Genomic DNA, 27,314 nt, shown 5'->3' with positions numbered 1-27,314 from the left:
AGTTTGACCTATCTCCCATAAGGTCAAATGTCAAATTTGGGTTCCACGGGGTGCAAAATTATCTGATTTTGATTTTAAAAAATAGTCTCAGATTGCTCTGCTTCCAAAACACTTTAAACAATGAATAATTGCCATACCTCAGGTGGTTTGTTAACTTGCTAACATGGCAAAAAAGATCAATGTCTATTGAGCCTTGTTGACCTTGGCCTATTTTGTGATGGTATTGATGTAACAAAACATCCAAAGCATGCAACTTTTCTCATTTTGATTTCTTTTTGCCAAAGGAAAAATGAGAGACCATAGTTGGATTAAAATCGAAGCATTTATCAATAGTTGTAGACACCAGTGGAAGCCAAAATTGACCTTTGACCCTTTTGTCTAGGCATATAAGTCAAGAACTGTATGCCGGGGACAGGTCGAACTATAAAACAAAATCCTTATGATGAAAGCAATACAATGGTATGGATTTTAATCAGAGTTTACCAACTTTGAAATTTCACACCTACATAAGCGGCCATTTTGAATTCATGCAAATTACGCACTGTTCCATTACTTGGATTTTCGGGGACATTTGATGAAATTGGTTATTTTTTTTTCAAACGTGATTGTTTTGCATAGGCCTATTTGCAAAGTTTACACATGTCCCAACTTGCACCTAAATGGAATCGGCCAAATGTGTTGTCTTTGTAGGTCAACAGAGCAAAGTTCGACATATTATCATAATTTAAAAATTATGATAATATGTCCTCCCATAGAACTGCGTGTTAAATGGCCAAAATAACCAGTGGGGTTTCTTTCACTTTACCTTGTTATTTCAGCTTAAAATGGACAGCAACCCTTCAGTTATTACTAATATTATTTCAACATTTTGAATAAAGAATAACAAAATCAAAATTTGACGGAAATCGTACATTAAGGCTTTAATATGCTTTTCTGAAATGAATGGTGAGTAAATGGATTATGTTATGTTGCAATTAATTAAGTTTCCTTAATTTGACTGGGCTAGTATAAAACAATATAGTTATAGTAAATGAAGACAAGTTATAGTTGACGCAAAGAGTTCCCTTAGGGACTCACCATTTGATTCAGTGGGGGGGTGGGAGTTTGGGTCAGGCCGAATTTTTTTCGCCGCCTACGGCGAAATTTTGAGTGTGCTTTACTCAATACTCAAATGAAGATAATATAGTGTGATTAGACTTTGGTACTTCCGTGTACTTGGACGTTGGGGTTAAAGAACTTTACATTCAAAAAGTGAGTTTTGTAAACCCTTTTTATTGTAAACACATACGTATTCCCTTTCTCTATATGCCAAGCCAGAGTACGTATCGTACCGTTGTGGTTTACTCATACTGCCGAACACCAAATAACTACAACCCGTCCAATTGCACATAGAAATTATAGAGGGCGACGTTATCGAACATTTTGCAGTGTACAACCTTTTTGGTCGCAACCTGCGCTTGGCGAACCGTGTAAGGCACGCCACTATGCGGGAATCAAATCGGAGTAGAGATGACTATTTATAACTTACATACGGAACATTTTAAGTGCCATCCGACTTAGTCACATGGCGAGATAATTTATCTTGTTATGTCGACTTATTATCAATATTATATCAACTTATAGAGCAGTTAAGGATGACTATATTGACGCCCTCTGTTATTTAACGTGGCATTAAGGTAAAAATTAGCAATTTGATACGTAAAATTACTCAATGAGGTACGGTGAGGGGTGGGGAGGTATCGGCCGGCCGTAAAAAACAATAGGGCTCAAAATATTGTTCAAGGTTGCCCTGCAAGTCTACAAAGAAAACATAATGCTCAAAAACAATAGCGATCAAGATTGAACTATAAATTAGCCCCGATAGATTGCAGGGCCTGAAGAATGCGGGAAATTAAGTGGTCAAAATAAAATGGGTGATGGACTGTCTCTAATCCACTTGGAGGGGGGGAGGGGGTATTATATATTGAAACTCCATTAGTCTCTTGCCTGCAGGGATATTATATATTGGAACTTCATAAGTCCTCACTATGGAAGTCTTTGGCCTCAGCCCTGCCGGGCTTGTGACCTTGATGTTTTTAAGCCCTGACGGGCTTAGGTCGGAGATTTTCATAGTGATACCTTGCAAATAATGGAGTTCCAATATGTAATAGCCCCGCAGGGCAATACAACAATAGTATCTTTAATCTAATGTTGACCAACAGAGGGCGTCAATATAGTCATCCTACTGTGGATAAAAGTAAATATTCTAAGGTATGCCGATGGAATGAAGCAAATCATGCAGGAAACCATTGTTTCAAGTACAATGGCGAAGAACTTAATTTTTACAGATGCATAGATTATGCAACTGGAATAGGTTGATACCGTGTCGATATGTCTGCGCGTATTGACTATAAACATTCATAATTTCCTACAGATTGTATCAAAATGATTGGTACCCAACAGTTTCCAGGGATTGTGAACAGTGTTGTCCCATGTGCAATAGAAGATCCACACGTGTAGAATAATGTTATAAAGGGTCATACAACTAAAATTCTTGTATTTTCAAGATGATTCAATGTTGCATTTTGAAGAAGCATACTTCTCCAGAAATCTCATAACTGATAGGTGCCGTACCAATAATAATCAATTATAGTTATAATAACCAATCTACAGAATTATCGCCGTCATAGTGAATACGTCATAGCTTAGTTACTGGTTCACGCTTGGTTTATACACCATATTAGCAACCCATTGACTTTGTGTTGTGATAATTTTGATCGTGGTTCTGAACACCATGAACACACACAGAGTGAACCATAGCGTTAACCTGGCAACGATCGATTTTGACGTGACACTACAACGGCGAATTGAGACCCAAGATTAGCTAAAAATCAAACTCTAAACGTTCACAATATTTGTTTATAGACGAATCCAATTTCACGCATTCCTACACCTCAATGGTAGCCATAGTTGGGTCCCCGCTGAGTCTATCCCACCTGAAATGTGAAATGATGCGTCCTTGGCGGGAATTTTAAACTGTATTCCATCACCATACACGTAGACAAAAGAATGATGAAAGTTTACAACACAATACAATATAACATCAATTTTTAAGCGGCTTTCATCCACCCAATTGGGTAGTCATAACACCAGTTTGGTGCGCCGGGGACCCAGTAATGGGCGAATGAATTCTGACGATCATCTGGCTCGTTGGATTCATCTATAATCAAACTGGAACATAATCGTCTATTGTACTAGGCGGGAGTTCATAATCATCAATATCTGGATCTTCAATTGGATCAGGACAAACATAACCATCGGGAAGTACTTCCACCTCATAAACAGTATCAGATATTGGTTCAAAGTATTGAATGGGTGGTTCTTCGTAACATACGGACGCCACGTGTTCGCTTCTAATTACCGACCCTTGATAGGAAATGGAATCGTCCAATGTATTAGACACAGCGTTAGAAGTTGGTCGCTTGTATATACCTTCGCTAGGATTCGATGAGATACGTTGACCACCTGTCGCAGGTTGTTCACGAGGTGATGGATAAGGAGGCCTAGAGCTTATTGTTGGAGTGGTATCTTCACCTGGAAGGCGTGCAGATACAAGTGGTCTCGAGGTAGGTCTTGGCGGTGGATACGCTGGAGAGTCTACTGATGTTTTAGGAGTACTACTTCGTTCTGCTGATGTTTTAGGAGTTCTTGCCGGAGAAGAGTTACCTTGTGCGTTGGTAGGTGGCGTTGTTCCTACGCCTTCATATACCCCCATTTCTAACGTTGTTGTCTTCGACGGTGTCATTGCCACCGAATGTCTCTCCAAGTCTTGGTAACGTGGATGACTTATATCACTTTGATTCAGTGGTGTGTATCTCCTCGGCGCTGTTGCTGACATACTGGCCAATGTAGGAACAATTTCATGTGCATCTCTTCTACCAAGAGTAACACCTTTCCATTCCATCTTCATCATTTGCTTTTTATCTTCGCGTCTTTCTTTTAGGGCACGATGCATCAAAACCACACAAATCACAAACAAAAGTTGCGCAATTACAACTCCAATAACAATGATAATGATGAAAAAGGTAGAACTCTTCATATTTCCAATGTACCTTTCTCCTGCTGTGGTTGGCATAACAATTGTTGTCACGTTTTGCCGAACGCGTAGAAGAGCACTAGCAGAAGCAGACAGCCCATTTGGTGTACTTACGTTACACCTGACTTCAACATTATCATCTTCAGCAATAACATTCCTTACAGTCAAAGTCCTGAAATCTCTTGTCACCATAAACCGATCTGCATCTGACCTCAGTGTGACCTCTATACCATCAAATAAGAATGTGTATATAGCGATGTCGGGAATACCATTGGCTACACATGTAAACAAAGCACCCTGTCCACCTCTGTCTATCATTACCACTGCTGGTTCAACGCGAACAGTTGGTAGGATCCTCAGCGGTGTTATCGTACAAACACGAGGCTTATTGAGAGCAGGATGTGATAACCGACATTGGTATTCAATACCGTTACGATTTTCTCTGAGCGTTCTATCAACGGAATTTGGTGATTGTGATTGTCCCGTTAAGGAGTTATCTCCTTGCACCCATCTTAATTGCGCGGGAGGATCACCACCTTGAGAGGTACAAGTTAGACGCACGGTTTCACCAAGGGATGGATTTTGCGGCGATACTTCACACCTAGGGAATCCTTCATCAGGTGGTGTTTGACCTTGTGGTGGAGACTCGTTTCCAATAACGGATAACAATGCGTTTTCAAAGGTTGGCGATGGTTCGAAGTGTCCACATTGGTATCTTCCCGCATCGGATACTTGTACGTCGGATATTCGAAGTACAAACAGGCGGTTAGGATTACCTTTGTCGATTATACTATATCGAGGATTAACGGCATCTTCATAGAATGCATAATCAAACGTGAGGTATTCGTCGCCGCGTAGCCAATATACCAGAAGATCGCCTTTGTCTGCAATGGTACATTGTAATTCTATGGTTTCGCCTACCATAGTCATGACATCCACTGGACCAGATACAATAGTTATAGCATGTACTGATGACATTATTGTTATTAGTAAAATCAGGATAATTGTCCATTCAGACGTCATTTTGTCAACTTGCTGCTGTTACTATAAAATTTGGTAGCTTGTATATTATAATCAAGACACAGTGGTCTATTCAACCATATGAACCGGCCGTTACAACAAGTTAGAATAAAGCAGGATAAGAATTACTTCCGATGTGGTCTTGGTGTAGTACTCTGAATAGTCTTGAAGAACACTGGTAGCAAACCCAATGATGATAAAATGATGTATTAATCCTCTTTTAAGTTCTTGTTTCTGTGACTCATGACGATGAATCGTTATTTAAAAAAAGCAATAAGAGTTCATATTTCAAAATTTCACCCAATTCACATCGTATTCACACTTTATGACTATGCAAAGTGACGTACGTAATGACTAGAAAGTTTTCCTTAGGAAATATACAATTGATGGGTAATCTTACATTTTCATACCCTTAGAGTAAACCTGTGCAACAATTTACTGTATATACCAACATTAGCATGATAAATAGTGATCGTAGATCCCTGAAGGTGAGATTTTGATATACCAGTTCGCACACCAGTGTCCTTGGCGTGGTGTCTTCGTTTCCGTTTGACACGTGAAAACACTTCCTGTGTCTAGATAAAAGTAACCTTTGATTATACATACCGGGTAAAGAACTTTTTAAGTTTTAAAAAACATACCTAAAATACCCATAAGAACTTTATATAGTACTCTTATTTTTCGGACGCTTCAAGACTTTGTAAATAGAAATAAGCGTGCAATATCAGCATGATCAGTGGCAATGGCAATCGTTCCTGATAATGGAAAGTACTCTTATTGAACAACTTTATACAAAATAGGTACTTCAATAATATGGACATGCGAAGAAAGTTACCATGGTAACGATAAGCTAATATACACCTCCACAAGTCAACTAACACTCCCCTACACCCCAACGAATCCACCCCAACACAAAATAACATTAGTATGCATTAGCAAGGAAAAATCGACAAGAAGAAGTGATGTGGTACATTATTATTGATGTTGCCGTTGGTGGGCTTACTCAAATTCAAAGGTTAATCAGTTCATAGCAGTCCATGAATTGGATTCCATCAGTCTGTGTGAAGCAAATAGTGACTGTTTTAAACATTTTTAAGGTTTAATAGTCAACATTGCAAATATGATGATAGAGAAGATTTAAAAAGTACAGTAACGTCGTCGTCAAAGTTAACAGTCCATGCAGAATAGATACAAGATCAATCCAAAAGTTGGGTATCGTCTTTTTACACTTTCACATAGCCTGATCAATTTGGTGGGACTTCATAATCATCGATATCTGGATCTTCAATTGAATGTATGTCAGGAATAACATAGCCATCAACTGTTCCTTCTTCAGGAGGAATTTCATAGGCAACTTCTTCTTCGGGTGGTACATCGTAAATATCATCCGACAAATCTTGATCGTTACTGTTGGATAAAGCATTAAAGTTCGGTGGCTTACGTGGACTCCCAGGTGATTGACGTGGACGAGGTGATGGACGAGGTGATGGACGAGGTGTTGGTTGCTGTGGCCTTGAGCTTAACGTTGCTGTGGAATCCTCTCTTGGAGACGATGGGCTACTTCGTGGTGCTGCGGTTACTCCTGGAGGAGGAGAGCCAATCGGTGGTTCTGTAGATATGACACCTACGCCTTTGTAAATACTCATCTCCATAGTCGTGGTATCAACCGGCGTCATTATTGCCGACGATGCTCCTTTGAAATTTTGGTATTGTGATTCGGCTAACTCAGGAACAATCTCAATCGCATTTCGTTTGTGTGTGGACACTCCTTTCCACTCCATTCCCATCGTTTTCTCCATGTCATCACGTTTCTCTTGCAGACATCGATGTAGCGCATATACACCTAATGCCATTAAAAATTCTAGAATCACAGATAAGATTACGACGATGATGATTACAAAATCAGGAAGAGGAAGGCTTCCGATAAATCTTTCCCCTACTGTCGTGTCTGTCATGTTGGAAGACATGACTGATGTGGTATTATCAAGTGACATTTCTATTGTCGTGGATGTAAATAGACTAAAGTCAAGTTTGATTTCACGGTCCACACGTATACCAGTTACTAGCTCTTTAGCTATTGAGCTCAATGTAGTTTTAGCACCTACTTCCGTGAAATCTATGGTTGGTGTTAGATCCTTTGCAAGAAAGCGGAACCGGCAGAAAAATTACATCCAAACAAAGTATTGAAAGTATGACAATGAATGGTATTATGCCCTACATTATTAATATGGAGTTGATTTTCCAACTAACACAACCAATGACATGCAGTTTAGGCCGAGAGTTCAAGAAGCGAAAATGCACGTACTGACGTACTTATGTGATAACCTCATCCCCAAGAAGTCAAAATTTAATAAATATAGATATATATTTTATCGAACTTTGCCATGTAATGCCCAAGACTATTGAACTTGCTATCAGGGATGAACTTTAAGATGAAACTGGTTATGTTTAACATCACATGGGTTGGTTTGTTTTCTAAATCGGGATGGTAGTGTGGAGTTTCATGATGATCAACTTTGGATCAATACCAGGATTTGATTTGGGTAAATGAAAGTGTACTGATCAGAGGAAGGGCACTCAAAGTCATTTGATCAATGTTGTTTTAACTGTAAAATTGTATCATATGGTGACTACCTGTGCCTCATAGTCGTAGAAGAACAGAGAATTACTTGTATTACCCACTAGTAGATGACCCAAGTTTAAGAAGAAATAAAGCAAACAAAACAAACAAACTTTGACGTTGACTTTGATTATTGGCTACTTCTTAACGCTCCTGCACACGCGAGAGAAAGATGCGTGCCCAAAACAAGTATTTGTTGTATTTTACCCTTCAAACTTAAATATTCCTGCTCAGGGATTTGTCGAGATATGTCACATGACTATTAACGAAAATATGAGACTGATACCAAAATCTCCATTTTGAAAACATACGTGTGGGAATGAGGCTGTCGATATCGAAACATTGGCCTTTAAATTTCCGGTTGACAAGACTTCCGTACAAAATACCACCATGAACCTTGATAGTCTCGTCTCCCATAACGAAGTTCAATTACCGTCCTTTTGTCAGGCATATCTCAGTGTTTGACCTGGTATCTGTACCCAACTTATCCTAGTGAGTTAATAAAGAAAATTATGTCCTGACAGATAGTGCACATACGTACATTAGAAGCAGGTCAATTGAAATCCGGTATTAATGCGCATTTTACATGCTTAAGGCCTTAAGGGTAGACGCGGTATAGAGGTTATCCATTTTCAATAAGCTGCATATCCTAACAACGACTGCTATACCTTGTTTAGGATTTTCAAAAGAAGTACCTGCATGAGCAACCATGACTTTTTCAAAATAGCCCGCCAAGAGTCATGCAGGTAACTCCGAGGTCGCGTATTGAATTGGTTTGAATGAGGAATACTACGGGAACCAGCGCCTTTTGTTAGAAGTCACACATGAGTGAAGTGGATAACCGGCAACCTCTATTGTTGGTCGAAGGAGCCAAAATATCGATTTTCATCATCTATAGGCCTATACATCAATATATGTGACGTGTCATGTCAAAAGGAGACACTTTTGGGCAGGATCATAAATGGAGAAATAGCCAAAAATCTGCCGGTGGGTGATTTTTTCACAATTTGGGTTTGTTGCGAATTTGTGATGTTATTAATGCTAAGAATATTGTCTGATAGTTTCAGACCGGAATATAACTGGCATCTTGTAGTTTTTGAGACACTTTTCAAGTTAATTCCTACTCTCAACATTGTCAATAATATTTTTAAAGGCCGATATCTCAATTTCCAATTTTATAATACCATAACTTTTGAACTCAATATCTTCGATTAGGAATGTCCGATTTCATTGGGGAAAACGGTGTTGTAGAGCAAAATATCTCTATATTTAATATATGTAAAAAACTCAATTTTCATTACCTGCCCAAAAGTGTCTCCTTTTGACATGACACGTCACATATTATTGAAAAATTACACTTTAATGTTTTGCAAAAGTTCATTCTACAAATCCTATCCAAAAACTTGCTTGATTTATTGTTGCTAATGAGTTATGTACGTTTTTCAAAAGTGTTGTTGTTTCAGCCATCTTTACATCTTAACTCAAGAACCACAGGACCTACAAAAGTATATCTGTGATATTTCAATTCTTCTACATACATGTACTTGCTATGACATAATCAATGCAATTTTTGCCAAAGCTCACTTCCATTCGCAAGATGCTGTGAACTAAAAAATCGCAACGGTTTAAAATAGTTGCTAACATTAAGGGAAGTTGCATGCAAACGGTTCGCAAAATCTCGATGATGATGATGATGATGATGATGATGATGATGATGATGATATTGGTTAATGATGATGATGATGATGATGATGACGATCGTCATTGACGATGACGACGAGGAGGATGAGGATGAGGTGAAAAAACTAATAGGTCGACCGTCGCTACGATGTGTGTTCTTAACAATAAGAGACGCCGCCATCGTTTAGTTATAAACTATCACGTTTCACATGGTAACGGCCCAGTTACTTTGAATCCCAAAGCATACTTTCACAAGACGCTCTGATTCATTTATCTATGATGTTATCGTTTAACAATTGTCATATCTTTTATATAACTTTTATAACTTCTTTGAGGTTAGCGCGTCCCACTTAAATCACTTTTACCATTATGTATGTATGCAGTTATAGATCGTTGCTTAAAGTTGATTCCCTCCCTGCCTTTGAATATAGATCCTAAAATGACTCATTTGATTTCCATGGGGAGGTTAAAGATGAAGATGAAGATAAAGTTGAAGATGAAGTTGAAGATGAAGATGAAAAAGTTGAAGATGAAGCTTGAAGATAAAGATGTAGATGAAGATGTAGATGAAGATGAAGATGAAAAAAGTTGAAGATGAAGCTTGAAGATAAAGATGTAGATGAAGATGTAGATGAAGATGAAAATTAAAAAGTTTGAAGATGAAGATGAAGATGAAGATGTAGATGAAAGTGTAGATGAAGATAAAGATGAAGATGAAGATGAAAAAGTTGAAGATGAAGCTTGAAGATGAAGATGGAGATGAAGATGAAGTTGAAGATGAATGCCAAAGCGTACTTTCAATAGACGCTCTGATTCATTTATCAGTGATGTTATCATTTAACAATTGTCATATTCTTTAAATAACTTTTTCGTCCCACTTTTACCATATGGGTCAAGATCGTCGCCAATTCAAAACCAATTGCGTAGCAGATAAACAGTCAAACTCCTATCCTATCTCAATCATAGACTATTGAAATATTTCCATGGTCTTTGTGGTCTATGTCTCAATGTACTCATAGAATTATTTATAGGTTTAAATAATTCCATGTTTGAGTTAACACATGAAGACGACGATGAAGATGGAGATGAAGATGAAGATGAAGATGAAGTTGAAGATGAAGATGAAAAAGTTGAAGATGAAGCGTGAAGATGCAGATGAAGATGAAGATGTAGATAAAGATGTAGATGAAGATGTAGATGAAGATGAAGATGTAGATGTAGATGAAGATGTAGATGAAAGTGTAGATGAAGATAAAGATGAAGATGAAGATGAAAAAGTTGAAGATGAAGCTTGAAGATGAAGATGGAGATGAAGATGAAGTTGAAGATGAATACCAAAGCGTACTTTCAATAGACGCTCTGATTCATTTATCAGTGATGTTATCGTTTAACAATTGTCATATTCTTTAAATAACTTTTTCGTTCCACTTTTACCATATGGGTCAAGATCGTCGCCAATTCAAAACCAATTGCGTAACAGATAAACAGACAAACTCCTATCCTATCGCAAGCATAGGCGATCGAAATGTTTCGATGGTCTATGTGCTCTATGTCTCAATGTACTCATAGAATTATTTATAGACCAGTACACTGAACTGCATGGGCTAAATTCTATTTTTCTTTTTACACATGAAGACGACGGCGAAGATGGAGATGAAGTTGAAGTTGAAGTTGAAATTAAAATTGAAATTGAAGTCGAAACTTGAAGACGAAACTTGACGATGAAGATGAAGATGAAGATGAAGATGAAGATGAAGATGAAGATGAAGATGAAGATGAAGATGGAGGTGAAGATGAAGATGAAGTTGAAGTTGAAGATGAAGTTGAAGATGAAGTTGAAGTTGAAGATGAAGATGAAGGTGAAGTTGAAGTTGAAGATGAAGTTGAAGATGAAGTTGAAGATGAAGATTGTGCTCTTGTGTTGCTGCTGCTGCTGCTGTTGATGGTGATGAGAAAGTGGACGAGGGAGAAAACTTTATGATATTCTCAACAAAATTAGATGCCATCACTTACTTATAAACTTGCACGTTTCACATGGTAACGACCCAGTTACTATGAATCCCAAAGCGTACTTTCAATAGACGTTCTGATTCATCGTTTAACAATTAAATAACTTTTTCGTCCCACTTTTACCATATGTATGGGTCAAGATCATCGGCAATTCAAAACTCTTCCATTTGTATCTAAATACCTTCCCACAAAGTTATAGGCATATTGCATAACAAATATAACAATAGATACAGTTCAGAGGTCAATCCATCTCCTTATTTGTTATGCAATACGCATATTGTATTGTGGGAAGGAATTTCGGTACAAATCGACATCCGGTAGAGAAACCCTAAAGGTGCGTATTGCATAACAGACAAACTCCTATACCCAAACCTGTCTCAGGTATGAATAATTCCATTTTTGATTTTACACATAAAGACGACGATGAAGATGAAGATAAAGTTGAAGTTGAAGTTGAAACTGAAGTTGATTTTGGTTGAAGTTGAAGTTTGAAGTTGAAGTTGAAGTTGAAGTTGAAGTTGAAGTTGAAGTTGGAGTTGGAGTTGGAGTTGGAGTTGGAGTTGAAGTTGAAGTTGAAGTTGAAGTTGAAGTTGAAGTTGAAGTTGAGTTAAAGTTAAAGTTAAAGTTGGAGAGGAGAGGGAGAAGGAGAGGGAGATGAGGATGAAGATGGAGATTGTACCGCTGCTGCTGCTCTTGTTCTTGCTGCTGCTCTTGTTCTTGCTGCTGCTGCTCAACAAAAATAGATGCCATTACTTTTAGTTATAAACTTGCACGTTTTTCATGGCAACGACCAGTTACTAACTTTTAATCCCAAAGCATACTTTCACCATGGCTGTTTCAGCACCCTCAGTTTGCCAGTTACAAAGCTTGGCCCTACCAGTCCTGAGAGAGATGCTACCAACAGCCACCCTCCAGAAGCTGTAGATGTCCAGTTTTTTACTCGCACCCGCTGTATATATTGTGAGCACCAAGTGAGCACCTACGCACAGCACAGATTCCTCCTACGTCAAGCTTTCTTCTGCTTTATTGGAGTGTATCATATCAAGTATCAAGTATCAAGTATTTCGAGACTACGAAGCTTCGTAAGTTTAGTGAAATAAGACAATCAAGTTGGCAAGCTGAAATTCGAAGACATGGTGAACCTGAAAGTAGCTAACTTGAAATATACAAGGCCACTTTGCATGTAGAAGACAACAGATGGGTAGTGGCTTAGCTAAGGGGTGGGGTGTTCCACCGAATCGACCAATTCAGTGCTCCCCAGATCGATTCTGCGCCGCCTGCAAGCGGTGAAAGCCAAAATGTAGCGCGTTACGCGCGCAATTCGACATAAATGGTCTTTCAAAGAGCGTTTTAAACCAAAATATTAACCTGATTATTACCAAATTAGTAGTATTTGTTCAACTTTTCGCAGGAAAGTGTCAATAATAGGAATGATCTATATGTATATTGTTTTCTTCAATATTTTCCAGTCGGCTACAATACATAGGCCTACACACGTATACTGGATACAGTCCAATGTTGCCATTCCATGCTGACGGCATGAAGTGTGATGGCGTAAATCTAGAGGTGTCTCTCTTTAATAATAAGGTTTACTATTTTTATCAACTTCCTAATAAAATCAAGTATGCTCTTCTTTTCGTTATCTCTAAACTGCAATAGCATTCATATCAAGAAGTTTTCACCTAAAATCTGACTTATGGCATAGAACCAAGAAGAGGAGGAAAGCGCATTGGCCTCATCCATTAGACTTGGCCTATTTCCATTATGATATAAATACAAGTCAGGGCATGGCATCTATTTTCTTCCTTAAACTGTTAAAATCTTTTTAAAAAAATGCTTTATAACCTTAAGCATGTTAAGAAAATTAAGAACAGTGACGTTTAAACAACTTCTTTGACAAGCACAAATCAAAACCTCAAGTGAAACGCAAAGATCAAGGACGCTAAACGAAAATGGACATAACCCTAGACGTAGGAGCAGACATTACAAAAAGATTCACAGAATGGTAACCAAAAAAAGGATCAAGTGGACGAGAGTGTAATGTGCTATGTGTAATTTAACTTGATTATTTCTCTTTGTTTACAATTTAAAGCTATTTCATAGAGATATGAGAGATGGGAACCCCTTGCAAGAGTTGGTGTGTAATGACATTTTGGGAATCCCCTCTCATGCAATCAAGTTGATCAGAAAAAAAACCAAATCCAATTATATCTAATTTGGGATTTTTGGAAATCCCCAGTTCTCCAGAATGTTCATTGTATTGCACCATTAGGAAAATCCCTGAGCTGTTATTATAGCTAGATGGGGAAATTTCAGTTACCAATTTGGATAAGAGAGAAGGATAGTTTTCCCTCTTGGCAGTTTTCATGAAGAGATATTATAATAATGTGGTGGTAGAAAAAGAGGTACCCATGTGAGCCAGTCAATTTACAAAGCCAATAATGTGCTATTATTCCAGCAATATAATTGAAGGAGATTTCGAGTGTAACAAAAGGGGAATCATATTCTTCTGTCAACTTGCGAAGTCTGGTTTATGAAACAACACGAAGAAAGTGAGTGATTTGTTAAAGCAGCATATTGGAGATTGTCATATGTGCGAGATTTTTATACGCAAAGGATATATAAATTCAAGTCTTCGGTGGATTTCGCTGAACAGTGATCTTCGCAGGACAAGTGAATCAGACAGGACATACATCGGACATTGAGTGCCGCCGAATTTTGTAATCAACAAGAAGACTGCCGGATAAATAACATTCCTAATCTATGATTAGTGTGATTATATTGTATGTGCCTTTATTGCTCATGTGATCAATCATATTTCACTTTTAATTATTCAGATATTGTTAACTTAATCAAACAGTATGTTTTGTTGTGTATTCTGAAATGAATTTGGGTAAAAATGTTTTTGGCCTTTAGTCATTAACGACTCGTAACAAGAGATACGACATAGACGCTTATTTGATCTACAAGGACAAGACAAGCAAGGGACAGGAAGACTGAAGACATGGCAGAGTCATAAGAAGATTACGTCAAACAATAGTCAAACGCAAATTTTATGGGGAAGTGAAGCAATGGTAAAATACTGTGTTAAAGAGCCAAATCTTATATCAGACTCCCTTAAAATGTATTAATGTTTAGTGCGCAACCTTTTTTCATCAAACAACTAAAACAATATTGCAATGTCTATTTTGTTGATGGCATGAAGTGTGATGGTGTTGATCTAAACCTCTCTACGAGAAAGGTGCATTATTTTTATCAATATCCTTGATATGTTCTTCTTCTTTTCGTTATCTGAGTTGCGAAGGCATTCATAAGACGACTCTTCACCTGAAATCAGAATGTATGGCATAGCACCAAGAAGAGGAGGAAGGCGCATTGCCCACATCCATTATACCTGGCCTTCTTCCATGATATAAATACAAGTCATGACACCTACTTTCCTTCTTAATATCAAAAATTTAATAATGCAATGTTCGAGATTTCAAAAATACAATTGAATGCATAAATCTATTAAACTGATAACAGAAGTATTACCAATTTCAGGAAATCAAATGTCTAGATTTTCTCGCGATACCAAAAAGTTTGAATATTTGCCCAAATTAAGGTTGCAAATTACATCAAATTTTAACTAAACATTAAAAGCATTGCCAGTATGATGAAATTTATTTTATACTGCAAGTTTGGCCAGTATGCATTGCATTTGTGATTTTCGTCCGCAACGTATGGAACAGGCCCATCTGTGAGCCGGCTCGATTGCATTGAGCAAGGCCTAGTGGTATTTCTGATTTGAATCTTGCCGGAATCTTGATTGATTTGATTTCTTCTCTTGTTATTTTCATACGGTTTTATAGGTAATAATTATAGTAATTGAAGTTATAGAACTCATAGAACTCATAGATAAACGAAAAGCTGCCCACACGTTGCGGACGCAATCTGTCATATTAGTCTATGGTTCAAGAGCAGCTTTGCTTTCATGGATAATAACGGAACTTTGACGTTGAATGATTCAGCGTCAAAGTTCCGTTATTATCCGTGAAATCTGAGCTGCTCATAGTGTAGGGCGCTACCAAGTTTAATAACCGTTGGCAGTATCTTGGGCATTTTGATGTGGAATCGATCCTGCCAAGTGCATTTCTTAGATAGGTTACTATGTTGTAACCTTTCAGAAACATTGCAACGCACGTATTCCTTTACTTTGGTCAAATTTCCTCCAAGAAGATTAATTAGGTTGCACGTGCAAAACGTTTCATCAAACCGTACCCTCCCCCTCAAAGGAACACAAAAACCATTACTGTTAATGAATGATACCGTATGTGATATCTACGATACTAAAATAATGAGCGAAGTCTGTCTGTGTCTGTCTATCCGGCTATGCGTTTCGCCGCGCTTCGAGGTATCGATCCGATATTTCCGATATGGATAGGTATCGGGAAAAGCATGTTGACGGCGTGGTTTTGAAGGTCGTCGGAGGTCAAGGTCAAAGGTCAAAATTTCAAACTTTGTCCGATCGGGCCCAAACTTGGTGGGTGGGATCCTTGATACGAGGGGAATATATGCGCGAAATAAAATTGAGGTCAACCGAGGTCAAAGGTCATCACGGAGGGTTCAAATTTCAATTTTTGTCCGATCGGGCTCAAACTTGGTGGGTGGAATCCTTGATATGAGGGGAACATGTAAAAATACAATCGAGGTCATTTTAAACTTCGTCTGATTTGGCTCCTTGATACGAGGGGAATATATGCGCGAAATAAAATTGAGGTCAACCGAGGTCAAAGGTCATCACGGACGGTTCAAATTTCAATTTTTGTCCGATCGGGCTCAAACTTGGTGGGTGGAATCCTTGATATGAGGGGAACACGTAAAAATACAATCGAGGTCATTTTAAACTTCGTCTGATTTGGCTTAAACTTGGTGAAAGTAATTCTCCATATCATGGGAGCATGAACAAAATCAAACCGAGGTCACTCGAGGGCGAAGGTCATATGGGGTCAGTATACCCAAAAGAATCCTTGATATGGCGGGAACATGTCAAAAAGTCAAAAGGGGTCAAATAGCATTGCTATCAGTTACTCTCACAAGAAAACACACAAGAATTTATGTAGCGCAATTACATAAGAACATTGCGCTTTTACATAAAGTCGCATGACACTTTGGTTCAAGACACGCCTTTAGCATCATTCAAGGATGTAGCTCTGCACAGGCGCGAACCCTAGTCAACCTAAATATAATAACCATCACAGCCAGGATCAGCTTCCTAGTTTCGTTTGGGCAGACCAGAACAATTTTAGCACAAATTCCTTGCCCATGAGAATTTCAAGTTACAATCCAAGACAAAATTGTTGGAATACTTGGATATGGGCACTGGGTATATAGTTAGAATGATCATGTTAATAAACAAATAGCCATTGTCCGTAATCATGGTAATTATGCATTAGAGAACGAATTTGGAGAAAACCTTCTGATAATTACAAACACTCACTGAGCAGAGCAAGACCTTCCCTCTAAGCTTTTAATCCGATAAGCTGATTATCTATTTGTTTACATGAATTGGAATACATTCTTTGATGTATTACTGAGCTCAATCATCTGAAATTACTGGAGCGTGAGCCACCCAGGCTGGTGGCTCAGCATAGTATTTTATTAACAGAAGGTTTTCTCCAAATTCGTTTCCTAATGGATACATATTTGATCAATAATAGTCGGTAGTGTTATTTTTAAAAATAATTTTGAGTTGTTGCTCTAAATTCAAATTGCATTTCCTTCAAAACGAGATCAATACTATTGGTCCCGGGTGAAAACAAACAAATAAAATTGTGTGTAATTGTGTATCATCAAAATTTATTATTACCAGCTGAACTTTTACGAACCCTGGAAAAATGGGAAAATCTGAGATCATTTCCGGTCAATTTTTGAAATAAAATTACAGATTTGTGTGTCTTTTATTTGCACCCAAAATTGTTTGTAAACCAATGATGATTAATAGAATCACATAATAATCGTGCAGATATGGAATATTGCATTGACGATCAATATTTTGTTAATAAACAATTCCCGGGGTGCACATCAAAAAATTTTGGTGAGTATGTTCCCTCGGAATTTTGAGGTGGTGGGTCTTTGGGAGCTGACGGCGTACCGGTAAAATGGGGTATTTTGTATCTGCGCCCGGGTTACGAACAAGTAAAATGGGAGCTTTTGGAGCTGCAAACAGTCAAAATCAAGGTCTTTCTTAGCTTTTTGGTTGAAAATCGCCTGAGAAAACCAGAAATATGAGGAATGAGCAATTTTAGGGTCTTTTAGAGATGAAATTATCAAAATCAAGGGTCTTTCGGAGCTCTATTTTGGTCAAATATAGGGGGTCTTTCGGAGCTGCGAAATCCAAAAAGGGGGTCTTTCCGTATGGTCATTTGTGTTAAGTGCCCCCCCCCCCCCGAAACAATTATAACTGATACTTGATAATTGTTGTTTGTGATCATTATTGGCTGTTAATTGTCACCTGCGCTACGGTACGGGTCTTTTATAAAACATACCAACAGGAGTGAAAAAGAAACATAAATTTAAAACAATAATTATCTTTATTCAAAAATTATATCTTTTTTAATTATTTGAAGCAATGGAGTGTGTGGTTTTGGTGGGTGTGTGTTCAATATGTTACATGGACAGTGACACTGTGAAAGCTAGCTGAAAGTCGCCTCAGACTATCCATACGTCCAATGCAAGGACCAGCACCGTGTCATTTCTAAAAGTTAAATTTAAGCAATAGGTGAGCACCCCCGGAATATAGAGATTGGAAACAATCTTACTGATTCATAAGAGTCAGCGAGTCTAGAGGGTATTGAACTTTATATGTTAGCCATTTTACACATCTATCATTAAAATATCATCTTTCTTACTTACACATCTGGTTTAATTATTTGAAAGATAGGATACGAACGTGTTGCTCTAAATGAGGACGGACAACTCAGAAATGAGATCGCCTTGTGTAGGCTGCTGTCGGGTTAGCTTTTCCTGAAACATATTTTTTGTAACTATTAGAGTTGTATTTCAGTGATTATTTTGCAAGTGATAATTAAGATGGCGACGGATAGGAGATACGATTATATGTTGAAATATTCTATGGCCGTAATTTTTCGTTTTTGTTATTTTGTATTATTATTTATATATTTATCATCTTCATCGTATTTATATTTATATCATATGGTACTCGTACATTATCATCATCATCATCATCATCATCATCATCATCATCATCATCTTCATCTTCATCATCTTCATCTTCATCATCATACATGATCGTCATCATCATTATCCTCATCTTTATCATCATCAGCATTTTTATTATCTTCATCTTCATCATCATTATCATCATCATTATTATTATTAATATCATCATCATCTGCATTATCTTCATTTTCATCTCATCATCATCATCATCTTCTTCATCTTCATCTTCATCATCTTTGTCGTCTTCATCATCATCTTCTTCATCATCATTTTCATCTTCATCATCTTCATCATCGGGCTACTAATAGATATTAGTATCTCGATGTCATCATCTTCATCTTCATCTTCATCTGCATTATCTTCATCTTTATCATCATCATCATCTTCTTATTCTTCATCTTCATCTTCATCTTCATTTTCATCATCTTCATCTTCTTCATCATCTTCACATCTTCATCCTCTTTACATCTTCATCATTTTCATCGTCTTCATCTTCATCATCATCATCATCATCATCATCAACATCATCATCATCACCATCATCATCATCATCATCACCATCATCATCATCATCATCATCACCATCATCATCATCACATCATCATCATCACCATCATCATCATCATCATCATCATCATCATCATCATCCAAAATCTTCATCACCATCAAACATTATCATCATCATACATTATCATCATCATTATCGTCATCGTCATCATCATCATCATCATCATCATCATCTTCATCATCATTATCGTCAACGTCGTCGTTTTGATCGTTCGTCACCATCCATTTTCACCAAAGTATTATCGGTGTACTGGGATTTTCTTTTATAAAAACGTGCTCTTCGGGTTCGAACACCTTTTAGTTTATCATGTTTACCCAATACAGACCTTGAGTTACTAGAAAACAATAAAAGATTAAAAAACCAACAGGCGCCAAACATGATAAACACTCATGGTCATGTGTTTAAATCTATTATGACAAATTTATGTAAAACATCCTTTTTATTATCTTATCAATGTTCTGCTCATCGCAATCCTGGTCATACATGTAGGTAAAATGTAACATTACATATAGGTTACAAGCATTATTCATTTCCATTTGGCAGTTGACCTTTACAAGGAGACGTCATCGGAAGCCCTATGTACAGAATACCATCCTTTCACTGTCACCTCACCTATATGTCACTAAACATACATGTTCGTACATTGCAGCATAGGAAACTTTTTGAAAAGTTGTCCATATTCCACTTTAATTTAAGGAGAACAATGAAACTATTTGACAGCGGCTTTCGCCAAAGTTTGACAAACATTTAGCGATGTTAAACATTTGTTAAACGAGTTTGACACAAACGTTTGACAAATCATTGACATCGCTGTACGTTTGTTAAACGTTTGGGCGAAATCAAATCATATCACACGAGCTTTCGTTTTCGCCAAACGTTTGACAAACACTTAGCGATGTGAAACTTTTTGGCGAAACCAAACCATACCATATCATACCTGCTTTCGTCAAACAATTGCCAAAATTTAACGATGTCAAACATTTGTCAAATGTTTTTATTTGCTTACGCAAACGTTTGACAAATCATTGAGATCGTTGTGTGTTTTTTAAACGTTTGGCGAAACCAAACCATATCATACCTGCTTTCGTCAAACAACTGTCAACATTTCAAACATTTTGTCAAACGTTTTTTATTTGCTAGCACAAACGTTTGACAAATCATTGACATCGCTGAATGTTTGTTAAATGTTTGGCGAAACCAAACCATATCACACTTGCTTTAGTCAAAAGGTTGCCAACATTGATGATGTCAAACATTTGTCAAACGTTGCTATTTGTTTACGCAAGCGTTTGTCAAACGTTTTTATTTGCTAGTACAAACGTTTGAAAAATCATTAACATCGCTGAATATTTGTTAAACGTTTGGAGAAACCAAATCATATCACATCTGCTTTTGTCAAAAGGTTGCCAAAATTTCAAACATTTTGTCAAACGTTTTTATTTGCTTGACAAAATAACATCGCTGAATGTTTGTTAAACGATTGGCGCGGCGAAACCAAACCATATCACATCTGCTTTCGTCAAAATGTTGCCAACATTTAATGATGTCAAACATTTGTCAAACGTTTTTATTTGCTAACACAAACGTTTGACAAATCATTGACATCGCTGAATGTTTGTTAAATGTTTGACGAAACCAAACCATATCACACTTGCTTTCGTCAAAAGGTTGCCAACATTTAATGATGTCAAACATTTGTCAAACGTTTTTGATTTGCTAGCACAAACGTGAAACGTTTGACAAATCATTGACATCGCTGAATATTTTGTTAAACCTTTGGCGAAACCAAACCATATCACATCTGCTTTCGTCAAAAGGTTGCCAACATTTAATGATGTAACAATTTGTCAAACATTTTCATTTAAATGTTTAACGAATCCAAAGTATAATAATCACAAGGGGCATTTTGTGTACATAACGATTATGTTCAACGATTATTCGTTTCGGTCATTGATAAAAATTAACAGATATCCTGGAAACACAATCGATCACCATAAACGTTAAAACATTGAAACTTAAAATATACCTGAACATGCTGAATGTGGACCATAAATACCGAAGCATCGCGAGCCGCGCAATTCAACCAATTATGGGGGCACACCACCATTACGCTTCCCATTGAAATACGTGCAAAAAAGCCTTTCGGAAATCGCTTCTAATTATTTCCCTGCAATAGATAGAGCAATGAAACTGGTCATGGTTATGGGACGATCCTTTAAGCTTTAATATATTTTCTTTTGCACATAGATTTCCAATGTCAGTTTTTGCAAATTGGACATTTTACCCCATCCCGTGATTTCAAAGCTGTTGAAAGCTCAATTCTTGGGATTTGACATCGATACATGATATGCACGATTAGTCCGCCAGAACACATTTAAAATCATTTTTCTGCACGTAATTTCATCAAAACCGTTTCAGCTTTAGAATGTCATCAAACAAACGTATCTCAGACACATATTTGCTGAAAAAATGTAACAAAAAGCTCAATTTCTACGTTTTATGAGGACTACTTTGCGGGTTACACTTTTGGCCGCGGAATCTTATGGTGGTGTGCTCCCTTAGAAGAGCAAAAAGTTTGGATTTTCTCTGAAAAAATACTATTTTCAGAATGAGGAAGGTGTTTCATGGTGATTACTTTTTATTTGAGCTCTTTCCGACTCATACTTTTCGAGATATGACCATTTATTGCCATGTGTCCTTTTGCCCAAACTTTGAAATATACGCATTTTTAAATAAAATGCATGATAATAATATTCATCAATGGCCGGCGCGCCGATTTCTCGTTCAAACTTCAAATTCATCGTCAACTAAAAATGTTGGCCTACTGGTCCGAAATCCTTGATGAGAAGCAAACAAATTCCAATTTACATATCAACATGATCAAGGTTTATTCGTGTTTAACATCTATTTTCAGTATGCCCCCCACTGCATGTTTGAAGTTAAAACAAACAAAACAGGTTAGGCCTAGGCCTACAAACTGCAGGCGGGACAAGTTGTTGTATTATAAGTTATTTCACACAAAATAAATTTTAAAACGCAAACAAATTACAAAGAAAAACAAACAAATTAATGACCGATTTAATTTGAACGAAAAAAACATGTTTCCAAAAGGAATTTACAGGCAAAAACAAGCCAATTTGTAATGCAAAATAGCGATACTTTCTGTGCATGCTGCTTTGGTGCCAAATCGGCTCAAATATTCAACTTTTACCATTATAATACGTTGCGATATAAAGAAAACGGGCATCAACAAACAGGTCTTAGAAGGGGGCACACCACCATTACGCTTCCCATTGAAATACGTGCAAAAAAGCCTTTCGGAAATCGCTTCTAATTATTTCCCTGCAATAGATAGAGCAATGAAACTGGTCATGGTTATGGGACGATCCTTAAGCTTTAATATATTTTCTTTTGCACATAGATTTCCAATGTCAGTTTTTTGCAAATTGGACATTTTTACCCCATCCCGTGATTTCAAAGCTGTTGAAAGCTCAATTCTTGGGATTTGACATCGATACATGATATGCACGATTAGTCCGCCAGAACACATTTAAAATCATTTTTTCTGCACGTAATTTCATCAAAACCGTTTCAGCTTTAGAATGTCATCAAACAAACGTATCTCAGACACATATTTGCTGAAAAATGAAACAAAAAGCTCAATTTCTACGTTTTATGAGGACTACTTTGCGGGTTACACTTTTGGCCGCGGAATCTTATGGTGGTGTGCTCCCTTATTGTTTAAAATGACATAAGCAATGGCGGACACACATGTGTCATTGAGATCGTTGTATGTTTGTTTAACGTTTGGCAAAACCAAACCATACCATATCATACCTGATTTCGTCAAACAATTGCCAACATATTTTAACGATGTCAAACATTTGTCAAAACGTTTTTATTTCCTTACACAAACGTTTGACGATTTTCTTATAGTGTAATATCTAGTATGTTTCGTTCTAGTCATTGATAAAATTAACAGATATCCTGGAAACACAAGTCCATCCGAATGCAATTGAATATAGGACTACTCACCTAGGGAATTCGTTTCCTTCCTTTTTTAGATGCAACTTTAAAAAAATTCCTAAAATAAACTTTCACTGATTGATATCACATGTTATCTTTTTATCGATTTAACTGAACCAGAGGTGTTTACCAAATAAACGATCATATAAATATGAGACACATTAAAAACAAACAAAAAGATAACATCTCATATTGCAAAATTTAATTTCCACTTTCCGTTTCTGCAATTTTGAAAGAGGCATCCAAGGTATGAACGAACCTTTCACTTATAAGGGTAGACGCGGTATTGTTGGTCGAAGCAGCCAAAATATCGATTTTCATTATCGAAATCAATATAGGCCTATTATTGAAAAATTACACTTTGATGTTTTGCAAAAGTTCATTCTATAAATCATATACTTTGAGAACTTGCTTGATTTATTGTTGTTAATGAGTTATGTACGCTTTACAAAAGTGTTGTTGTTTCAGCCCTCATTACAACATATCTCAAGAACCACAGGACCTACAAATGTATATCTGTGATATTTGAATCCTTATATATACACAATTGCTATGAAATGATCAATGTAATTTTTGCCAAAGCTCACTACCATTCGCAAGATGCTGTAAACTACCAAATCGCAACAGTTTAAAATAGTTGCTAACCTTAAGCCGAGTTCATACTCCATCGCTGCGCAACGATCGATTTGCATTTGACAAATGAGGTAGCGCGCTTTCCTCAACGCAACAGAAATCGCGCTACGTCATTGGCTAGAAAACAATCGCTCGTCGTACAGCGATGAAGTATAGATTCAGCTCAAGTTTAATAGTGGGTGTTATTTCCTTCTTCAGTACTTGTAAGCATGGAAAAGTAGGTGGGTGAAGTGTAAAAGTCAATACAGATATCATGGTGATGGGTGTTATCCTATACGGATATAGAGGGGCCCTAAATAGAACAGGGGGACACAATAATTATCATCATAGCCTATTGAAGAAACAAGGTTTGGGTGAACCACAATTATTTTGTTCGATGTATCTAACTTTATTAATACACCAACGTTTCGGACGCGATTCCTTGGTCACAGTCACATCAATGATAGGGACAACATAACTGTAAAATATATCAATTTGTTACTTATTAGCACCTTTGAATGATTCAGCGTCAAAGTTCCGTTATTATCCGTGAAATCAAAGCTGCTCATATTGTAGGGCGATACCAAGTTTAATATCCGTTGGCAGTATGTTGGGCATTTTGATGTGAAATCGATCTTGCCGAGTGCTTTCCTTAGATACGTAGGTTCCTATGCTGTAACTTTTAAGAAACATTACAACGCACGTATTCCTTTACTTCAGTTCAATTTCCTCCAAGATTAATTAGGCTGCACGTGCAAAACGTTTCAAAAATTGCACCCCCAAAAAAAAAAATAACCCACATATTTCCCTGTTGCATTGATGTTTAATGAATGATATGTGATATTGTGCATAATTATAGCGCAAGATCATTGCGCTTTGCAGAGATTCACTGAACACTTTGACTCAAGACACATCCCAGCAAACACAAAACGTTTTCGACATCATTCGCAGAAGGTTATAAAAGGTTGTCAGAAAACGTATAAATGTCGGGTTATATAAAGGGTATATTAAGAGTATAAAACGTTTTCATGACCTTAAAAACATTTTTTGATAATCTACTGCTCAGCAAACAAAAATGTTTTACAGAAAACGTTTAAATGTCAGGTTATATAAAGGGTATAAAAACGTTTTAATAGCATTCCAAAAACATTCTTGAAAACATGAATGTTCTAAACAAAATGTTATTTTGGGGTTGAAAAAATATTTTGCGAAAAATGTTTGCCCAAGATATTCTCAATAACGTTTTAAAAACGTTTTCATGACCTTTATATAACCCGACATTTATATGTTATTAAAAGGTTTTGAAAAAATCATTTTAAGAACATTTCTGTGTTTGCTGGGTTCAAATGTTTTAACATAATGTTATTTAAGTATTGACACAATATTTGGCAAAAATGTTTGCAAGAATAGTTTACAATAACATTTTTTGAAAACATTTAAAAATATTGGTGTAGTGTGTTTTCATACAAAACGTTTTAAAACGTTATCATGACCTTTATATAACCCGACATTTTAATGTTATTAAAACGTTTTTACCTAAACCAAAAGGCAAAATATAACTTATTTAAAACGTTTTTAAAACGTTTTTGTGTTTGCTGGGATCTTATCACTCAGGGCCGCAGCTTTTTACAGGTGCGAACCCTAGTCAGCCTAAATATAATAACCATCACAGCCAGGAACAGCTCCCGTAGTTTCGTACGGGTAAACCAGAACAATTTAACACTATACACTACGTTCTTTGCCCAGGGAAATTAAAAGCTACAATCCAGGACAAAATTGTTGGAACACTTGGATCTGGGTACTGGGTAAGAATGGTCATGATTACAATAACATTTCGGACGCGATTCCTTGGTCAAAGTCACATCTGATAGGGACAACATAACTGTAAAATATTTTAATTTGTTACTTATTATCTGCGGCTTTCCTTGCGTAATCATTTTTCAAAGTTCCGTTTCGCCAATTAGTTCGTGTTTCAATTAGCATACATATTTTCATGTCATGCAGGCCTCTTCAGATCACAACCCCATTCCTAAATATTCATATTTATTTAATTTTTCTGACTATTTTTAAGCGTTTGATTAGTATAACCCTAATCCGAACCCTATTATAGAGACCGCAGCTTGCAAGCAGAATGACAAAATAGCTATATAGCTGGTAATTAAAATGATCAACGTCCATCTGATACGTCTAACCACTCAGACTCAGTCAGACTATAATAATATGCCTAACTTCAATCGTAGGTATCACTTACATTAAAACACTGTACCATTGTTTCACCCTTGTAGCAAAAACACACACGTCGTCACCCGTGAATGCTATGACAGTGAAACAATGGTACAGTGTGGAAGGACAATTTATACCTACGACCATAGTTAACCATACTCGTGTAACTTTATCTTGCTCTATTAATTTTTTCCACGTTATTGGATGATTTGGCTCTTTTTTTTACCCGCGCAAGAAACCTTACAAATAAATAATGAAAACAACAGGTAGGCTTATTCAAGAATTAATCAAACCTTGATCATTCATTACTCATATAAGATTTCTTTGCAAGATAATTGATATGGTAGTTGTGGTATTGCGGATGGTTACTCGAAACTGGGTTGCTCCGGTTGTGTTCAATGAAAGTTCTTTACTATAATACAGTCCCTGGATTTACAGTCTACAGAAACAAGTCTACCTGCATGGCCTATTACAGATATGCCATTCTTACACTAAACCCTTGATTTTGTTTTTGTATTGTTTGTTGTTATTGTTTTATGCTTTCATTGGTTTGTTTTTATTTTGTGTTTCATTGTTTGTTTGTTTGCTTGCTTGCTTGCTTGCTTGCTTTCGGTATTATATTCAATATTCTCCCAATATTGTAATGTAATATTGTGTGTAACAACATAATGAGGATTTCTTGGTTTATTCAGGATAGTCTCAGGTGCCACCTCAATCAAAGGACACTCCTTTTAGGTAAACTTAACCAAATGTGAAGAAAACGAAAAAAAAAACTAGGTAAAAAGTAGTAAAGAGAAACATGCAAACAAGGAGGGGAACAAAGACGGATGTCCCAGATCAAAATACTCAGATCCTTGCAAAACTGCATAGATCATGCCTTTCATGGACCATGCATGATATAATTTTCCCAAGACTTTCATAAAACAGCTAGACTACTGACAAAACCTGAAAAAATACTTTTTCCACAAATGCATAATGACATAATTGTTTTTTATTGGTCCCTTTTGTTGGAGTATTGTTTTCGAGACCCGGGTGCTGAAATGCATGCTGTACGATACCCAAATTTTATACGTTTATAACGTTTATATTTAAAAATATAAACGTTCATATATTGGCAACGCAAAACCAAGCGCAGATTTTGTATGACATGACAAGGCATACCTAAGCATTAACAACCTGAAACTATCATCTTGTAGAGACTGCTGAGAGGTTTGCGCCCAAATACATATTAACCGCCTTGCTGAAACTGGCCCGATGTC

General features: G+C 36.9%; 1 protein-coding gene across 1 annotated transcript; it reads right to left on the bottom strand.

The window, feature by feature from the left end:
* Positions 1-986: 986 nt before the first annotated feature.
* LOC140159082 (uncharacterized) lies at positions 987-5,354 on the bottom strand. The gene has a single exon (XM_072182424.1). The coding sequence runs from the start codon at positions 5,096-5,098 to the stop codon at positions 3,206-3,208; it is 1,893 nt and encodes a 630-aa protein (XP_072038525.1). The 5' UTR covers positions 5,099-5,354; the 3' UTR covers positions 987-3,205.
* Between the last annotated feature and the right edge of the window lie 21,960 nt (positions 5,355-27,314).

This window comes from Amphiura filiformis, chromosome 8 (assembly GCF_039555335.1).
Source record: "Amphiura filiformis chromosome 8, Afil_fr2py, whole genome shotgun sequence".
Classification (NCBI taxonomy): domain Eukaryota; kingdom Metazoa; phylum Echinodermata; class Ophiuroidea; order Amphilepidida; family Amphiuridae; genus Amphiura; species Amphiura filiformis.
This window is presented reverse-complemented; position numbering and strand designations above follow the sequence as displayed.